This window comes from Gavialis gangeticus, unplaced genomic scaffold (genome assembly GCF_001723915.1).
Source record: "Gavialis gangeticus isolate Ggan-Ray unplaced genomic scaffold, GavGan_comp1, whole genome shotgun sequence".
NCBI lineage: Eukaryota > Metazoa > Chordata > Crocodylia > Gavialidae > Gavialis > Gavialis gangeticus.
In genome coordinates this window covers 32,024,920-32,032,516 of record NW_017729034.1, presented here as the reverse complement: position 1 = coordinate 32,032,516, position 7,597 = coordinate 32,024,920, and the positions used below count along the sequence as shown (strand labels likewise).

General features: G+C 48.0%; 1 protein-coding gene across 4 annotated transcripts in view; it reads left to right on the top strand.

Annotated features, from left to right (window-relative positions):
* The window catches only part of RASGRP3 (RAS guanyl releasing protein 3), a 124,816-nt gene that overhangs the window by 82,872 nt on the left and 34,347 nt on the right, over nucleotides 1-7,597 (top strand). For all 4 annotated transcript variants that reach the window (XM_019527297.1, XM_019527299.1, XM_019527295.1 and 1 more), the window contains one exon: nucleotides 7,485-7,562. In XM_019527297.1, coding sequence (XP_019382842.1) covers nucleotides 7,485-7,562 — 78 coding nt within the window. The remainder of the gene's footprint in view (nucleotides 1-7,484; nucleotides 7,563-7,597) is intronic.

Genomic DNA, 7,597 nt, shown 5'->3' with positions numbered 1-7,597 from the left:
TCCTGCATCCACTCACTCCCAGTGCCCCCCAGCCCCGTGGTACAGGCAGGGGGCAGCACACAGCCCTGACCCCCTGCTCGCCGGCAGAGAATGAGCTGGTGCTGAGCGCAGGGAAAAGTGGTCCGTCCCCTGCCCCGTGGCCAGCACGTCCCACTGTAGCCACTCACAGCCCAAGCAGGGCTGTCATGAGCAGGCACAGGCAGCCCCAGGTGGGCTGCGAGTGGCTGCAGCGTGGGGCACCAGCCACGGGGTGAGCGAGGAGCTGTTTTCCCTCACGCTCAGCACCAGCTTGTAACCTGCCCCTGCTGCCAGCCTGGGCCCCACACCAGCTCCAGTCTCACCCATCGGGGCTTCACTGCAGTGGGAGCAGCTGCTCGGTGCAAAGGAAAGTGCCCCCCCTCCCCTCCCTACTTGCCATGCCAGGTAGTGTTTGCTGCCGCTGCCCACTCAGATCTCGCATGCTGGGCAGCACAGAGGCAGCAGTGGCAAACACTGCCTGGCACGGCAAGTGGGGGGGCTGCTTTCCTCCATGCTGAGCAGCTGCTCCCGCCACAGCGCAGCCCCAACAGGTGAGCCCAGAGCTGGTATGGGGCCCAGGCTGGCAGTGAAGGTGGGTTACAAGCTGGTGCTGAGCACAGGGAAAAGCAGCCCCTTGCCTGCCCCGTGGCCAGTGCCCTATGCTGCAGCCACTTGCCACCCACCTGTGCCTGCTCAGGATAGCCCTGCGCGGAGCACCAGCCACACAGCAGGGGAAGAGCTGCTTTTCCCTGTGCTCAGCTTTTCCCCAAGCCGCTCTTCCCTGGAGTCCTCCTATGCCCTTCCCCTCCCCCCACCTTACCTGAGGTTCCCCTGCTGGGGCAGCCACATATTCCCAGGCCAGAAGCCTCTGCTGGGGCTTCTGGCCAGGGATCAGGGCCAGAGCCAGGCAGGCCCGCTGTTGCAGGAGCCTGCCAGGGCTTCCCCTGGGTCCTACTGCCCCTGGTTCCTGTCATTTTTGACAGGAAGCAAGGGCTGATAAATATTAATGTTCTAAATTCTTTAGGGGCCCCACAGGCCAGATAGAATGGCCTTGTGGGCCAGATCCAGCCCTCAGGCCGTATTTTGCCCATCCCTTAGTTAGCAGGACCTATGTATCTCATATTAGCTAAGTGGCCTTTCAAAGCACTCACATGGATCTTAGCTCCTACTTCCTCCAGGAAGGTGCATAACTGTGTATGTCCCTCAGAATGGAAAAGGGAAAGATTTCCAGGCCAACAGCCTAGTGATTAGCACAGTGATTACTGTGTTCAGTAAACACACATATACATTGAATGAGAAGAACAACACAGTTTATTTTATGGAGCAGTAGACAACATCTGCAGACCCTTTGTCTCTCTCTAACTAACCTGCAGGACCATCTCCCACTATGTGGAGGAGGTGTGAGTCTATGTCTCTCACTTCCCAGCAAAGTATCCTAACTACCAATCTGAGGTAAGTTTATCATTCTCCCCTCCTGTTGAAGCTGGTCTTTTGGGCAGCCAAGAGGGGAAGATATATGGGGCCAGGAGGCAAACAAGCTTTGTAAGATGGGCACTGCCCTGGATGGGGTTCCTGAGTTCTGTTCCAACGGTGTTTCTATGTCTAGCACTCACTGTTTAAAATGAAAAACAATGGAATAGCTTTGCCCTATTGGACCGCCTAGTATTTCACAAAGTTTATATACCTTCCCAAGGTGAAATAGAATGGCCAGCATGATATCCTCTGAACATGCTCAGAAAAACAAGGCAAGATGCACACAGAAAAGTAGAATCTAGTGGCCTGAATGTCACTTATGTGGCTAATTTTATTCATGTAAGTTCTACTTACCTGCCTAAAGGGGAGGTGGATCTTGGCCTATGTTCAACAAACATGTTCAAATATCAGCTCATTAAAGGCCAGATATTTGGGAATGTTAATAGGCACAAGTAACTAATCTTCAACCCCAAACTCACTCCTCCCGCTTCCCTGCCACTTTCTCTAAATGGCAAAACTTGTATTGACTTCAGTAGGAGCAGGATAGGACCCATCAATTCAAACTACAAGCTGTACTTTCATTTCACTATCTAATTTAATATCATTAGCTTCCATGAAGTTCTGTGTGTTTACACCAGCAGGGAAGTTGGGCAGACATATACGCAAGTCTTCTTTGGCAATCCTTCACAGTCAAGGATGATTGTCTTCTATGATTGTCTTATCCCTGTGTCCAAAGATGGCTGATGAGGCCTATCACAGATCAACAGACTCTGCTGCAGCTTGGACATGTGTTTCTATGTGGGGTGCATGGCACTGGATTCTTGATTTGGTCCATGGCATGCTGTTTCTGCCATTCTCACTTTTCCATCTCCTGTAGTCGTTGTGAAGTTTAAAAGTACTAAGATCCCTGCAACAGACTCTTTCTCCATTTGGGGCAGTCCTGGGCAATAGTATCCCATGAGGTGACATTGATATTGATTTTTTAAGTTAGCCATAAGGACATTCCTGAAGCACTTTCTTTGCCCTCCTCTTGAGTGTACACTTTGGCTGAGCTGGGAGAATAAAACTTGCTTTGGGATTCTGAAGTCAGACATCCAGATAGCATGGTCAGTCCAATGAAGTTGATGTCAGAAAATCATCACCTCAATACTCATGGTGTTTGCAAATTGCAGGAGGACACTAACATTAGTTCATCTGTCTCCCCACTGGATTTGGAGGATCTTCCACAGGCAGTGTTGATGATACTTCTCCAATAATTTTAGCTGTCTCCTGTGTATTATCCATGTCTCAGCTTCATACAGCAAAGTGGGAATCATGAAATCTTAATAAACCATGAGCTTGGTTTTGGATCTGATGTTGCAGTCTTCAAGTATCCATTTCTTCGGGTGTCCAAAGGCTGCAGCTGCACATTTGAAACCATGTTGGATGTCTTCATCAACGTGAGCCTTCTGTGGGCTTCCAAAGTACTCAGTGTCTCACCATGGATCTGGATTACCACAGCTGTGGGGCAGAGCTGTGCCCAGCATGTCCAAAGATGGCAGACGGTGGAATGACCTTCAAGGAAGGTTAGCTGTCAAATAAGCAGGAGTAACTCTGACAAATAAGCAGCCACAGACCAAGCAGTGGCAGCACCACCAGGATGTGGCGAGGACAGCAGATGGCAATGCTTTCCCTCCAGAAAAGCCACATGCATCCTTTAACAATGAGTACATGTTGCCACTATAATAAACCTGCCCGGCCCCTAGCCATGGGTCTACAAGTCCTCAACAGCAGAGCAGGCAGAAGAAGATGTTAGAATCTCAGTGACTACAAAGATGGATGAAGGCTGCAGCAGAACAAGATCCCCAGTTGTCCCGGTCTCCTTGCCATTGGATCAAGGTCCCATTCTGTCAAGAGCCATGTGGAAGCTGATGTGCAGCAGCTTGTCCGTAATAAAAGAATTTATGCACCGGCATCTTCCATGAAAACAGTTTTTCCAGCACTTTCTTCAAGCCCTTTCGTGACCAGCTAGTGGCAACAAGAGCAGGGTTGTGAGGTCTGGAAGCTCCTAGTCATGAACTAGCATGAAGGTGACAGTTACAAGAAGCTTGTCTAGAACTTGGATGAGACAGTGGTGTGATTTGGCAGCTGTAACTGTGACTGAGCAGCCCTCTTCAGGATCCACTCCATTCACCCCACATGAGGAGAGGGATCAAAATGTGCCCTTAACATAGGCCATCTAATACAGTATTCTGTATTTCTTCCTGACTGTATAACCACATCCAATGGGATCACCTTCCTGAGGTTGAAAATACCAACTAAGACACACCATCATTTTTGGAACTGGGAACATCAGGACCCTCATGGGCAACCCTAATAGTAAACACAAAGAGTGCTGCACTACAATTGTGGCCTGAGAACTCAGGTGAAACATCAATGTAGTTGCATTGACCAAGACCTGACAAGTGGGAGGTGGGCAGCTCAAAGAGCATGGAGGCAGCTATACCATCTTCTGGAGGGGTGAACAGGAAAGAGAATGCCAACTTCATGGAATTGATTTTCCCATTAAGAAAGAACCCATAAACCAACTCGGTGAGTTCCCTATCTGAATTAATAAGCACCTCATAATGTTCCATTTTAGTGTCAGGGAACCAATATGCCACTGTCATCATTGTGTATGCCCAGGCTCTTGATGCTGCTGATGACACCAAGGGTGAATTCTATGCCAACCTTGACCAGTACTCAAGTAATTAACTACATGAATGGTATATACTGTAACAGTCACAGCAAATGTGCTATCTCAGGAGAACATCCTGAATCCCATGGACCTATCAAAATGAGCATGCAAGACCCAGAAAGTCAATATTCTAGTCAAATGAATTAATCTGAATGAAAGGAAGGTGATCCAATGATGATCAACTATTCTAATTATTTAGTGCAATGATGAACATGGATAACATAAGGAAAAATTAATTGAAATGTCTCCAATGAGTTGTGTGTACTCTAAAAATAACATAATTTTCAAAAAAAATCTGCTTCTTTTACTATTGTGTAAGGAGTGACTTTCCTTTCAGATAAAGTTGAATTTGGGAAGATGGTTTTACAATTTAAGTGTACCTTCTTTGTATCTGAAGAATTTTCCCTCATAAATCTCTGATTTCAAGATAATCCTATAATCAGCCTGCTTTGAGAGCTTTTGTAACTGAATAATCCTCACTTCACTGGAGTCCTCATGCTGGCTGATAACTTCAAATCATGTTGGTTACTCCAGAACCTACTAATATAGGAAAATTATCATGCCATGTTTCCCCACTCCGTTGAGTTATCTTAGCCAGGGAGAATTGACTATTTCTTCCCTTTCTTCCCTTCATTGCATTTTGGCTAGGGAGAGACATTACACATAAACTGGCTTAAGTGATCAGCAAATGGTTTAAACCAGTAACAGAACAGATATTCAGTGCTCATAAACCAGTTTGAAAATGTCTGAAACTGGTTTGAGATAAACCTGATTGAATGTAGTATCAGACTTAATTGATTTGGGTCAAACTGGTTTATGCAATGTCTGTCCCAGACTCCTTCCTGGTTAAACTTAAACCAGAGTGCCCCCAGCATCCCAGATGTTGTGCAACCCTGGGCGGGGCTCTCTGTTTCATAGCAGAACTGGCCCCTCCCCTCTGTTCCCTGGCTGGAGCTCTGGCAGAGACTTCAGCCACAGCAGCATCTGCCTGGATATTTCCAGTCCCACCCCCCACCACTCCCTGCTGAAGCAGGGATTCCCCTCTCCCCTCCCACAACTTGGATGGTAGCCAGGAGATGGTATGCAAGCTAATGCTGACAGGTGTCTGTGTAAGGCAGACAGGACAAAGGCAAACAGGACAGTGTCCATTTAGGGCTTTTTGGAGCTAAATCAAGAGCTTGAACTAACCATAGAGGCCTTTGTTTTCTCAATGGACTGATAAACACTGTGTGACTCCCTGCTGTGTAAGTAAATGCTGTGTAACTCCCTGCTGGCTCTATTCCTGGTCAGGACCAGCGAGGGGGGGAACCCCTCCCTAATCATAGCATTCTGCCAGTGCCTGGCTACACCCCACCCCTCAGCTCAGCACTGTGCAAGGGAAGGGAGGGTTGCTCTAGCGCCCCCCAGCTTCGAGCCTGAGCCACTGCAGGCATGTACCTGCATTTCTTCAGTCCAGAGGGGATGTCTATATGGTTACAAACTGGTTCCACCTAGCCAGGCTAGACTAATCTGCAGAGATTGAATCAATTCAGACTTAGGCTTTTTGAATGTCTGTCCCTTGCCTTAGAGTGAGGCAGCACCAGTGAATAGCAGCATTGCTAGAGTTGAGTGAAAACGGCCAAATTCACAAACATTTTGTTTTCATCTGTAAACAAATTTTACTTTGATTAGGTTTGTGTCCTGTCTCCATAGGTAACACCTCCACTAGTCTCAAGAAATCTTGAGCTGTGTATTGGAGTGGGGGGGGAACATCTCTCAATATATAAGTAGAAGGAGAGGGAATACCTGTGGCATTCAGAGCTCGAGAAGTAAGAACTAGCATACAGTCATAGCTGGTGTGATGAAAATGTCTGGGGTTACAGGGAATGCCACACAAAGTACTTTGAGGAGTTTGCTGATTCATACAAGTAAAAAGAAGCCTCTGTCCAGAGCCTGGCCATGTACCTCCATAGGGAGGATCTATGGGCATTTGTAGACAACACGGGAGTTTAATTCTCTGTAAATTGAAGCAGTGGCTTTATAAAAAGACCACTTCAATTTAGGGTGAAATAAACCACCATGTCATGTACACCCATGTCGGAACCTGATCCTTACCTGCTTCTCCAGCAGTGAGGAGGGGAGAGCAAGCTGCTGGCAGGCAGAGCAGTCCCTGAGCTGCAGTGTGGGGCTGGTGCTTCCCTCTGTGGCAGCAGCACCCCCACACACACACTGGTGGCACCCACCCACAGGCACCCAGCTCGGGCGGTCCTGGGGGGGCACCACAGCCTCGGAGGGAAGCACTAGACCCCTGCACAGCTCAGGCAGGCAGGCAGGCTCCGGGGGGGAAAAAATAAAGATCAGGCTCGCTGCTTTTTTTTTTTCCTTCTGTGGAGCCTGCCTTCCTGGGCTGCTGCTGGGCTGCCTGCACGGTCTGCCTGCGCAGCCCCTCAGCTGCATGGAGCCCGGTGCTTCCCTCCACAGATGTAGGGTAGGAAACTAAAACTCTTTGGAGGTGTTTTACTTCATAGCGCCCCAAAGTAATTTGTTGCGTCCCAAAGTCATTTAAGGCAGATTACATTGCCAAATGTGCTGCAGCGGCTGGAATTAATGCGCAATACACCACTGAATGTGCAAACAGCAATGCCATTAAAGCAGTGCAAAAGGCGTTTAAGTCACTTTAAACCCGCTAAAAAGTGTTGTCTACAAACGGCCTATGTCAGTGATTCTGAAGGTCTCAGACTTCAGGGATTCTCTTGGGTTGTCTGAAGACTAGGGCCACCTCCTTGGTTGCTGCATAGTAAGATGTTTCCAGAGGAGCAGCAATAACCAATCTGTTTGAGGTGCCTGGAACCCTTCCAGGTCATAGCTGCTCATAAACGGGGGGTGAGGGGCAGTGCCCTATCAGCAGAGATAATCATCACTGAAGTGCAACAGATAGCAGCATTAACCCTAATGAACTTTTCCTTTACTTACTCCTTTGTTCTGGGACGACCAGGATGGGTGTGGAAGGGAGCAGGGAAGGAAAAGAACTGGAGCAGAAACAAGGGAGAGAAGGCATAGGGGGAGATGTGTAAGAAGCTCACAGGTAGGTCATATTATTCCCATCAAAAGTTGTATTGTTACATATTGGCACTTCCTCCAGCCTTCACCAGCAGCCTCCCTCTCCATCCTGAGCTTCAACTGGTAGAACTTCCCTTGGGTTCAGTGAGAGCAGTCTGAGTCCCTTGTATTTTAAATGTGCTGTTATTTCTCATCTGATCTAATTAATGTTACTGTTTCCTTTCCTGCTTGTTTATAGCTGTCCCTGGACCTCTATCACACAGAAGATGATATTTACAAGCTCTCCCTGGTGTTGGAGCCAAGGAATTCTAAATCAGTAGGTCTCTTTTATTGCCTTTTGGAAAGGGTGAA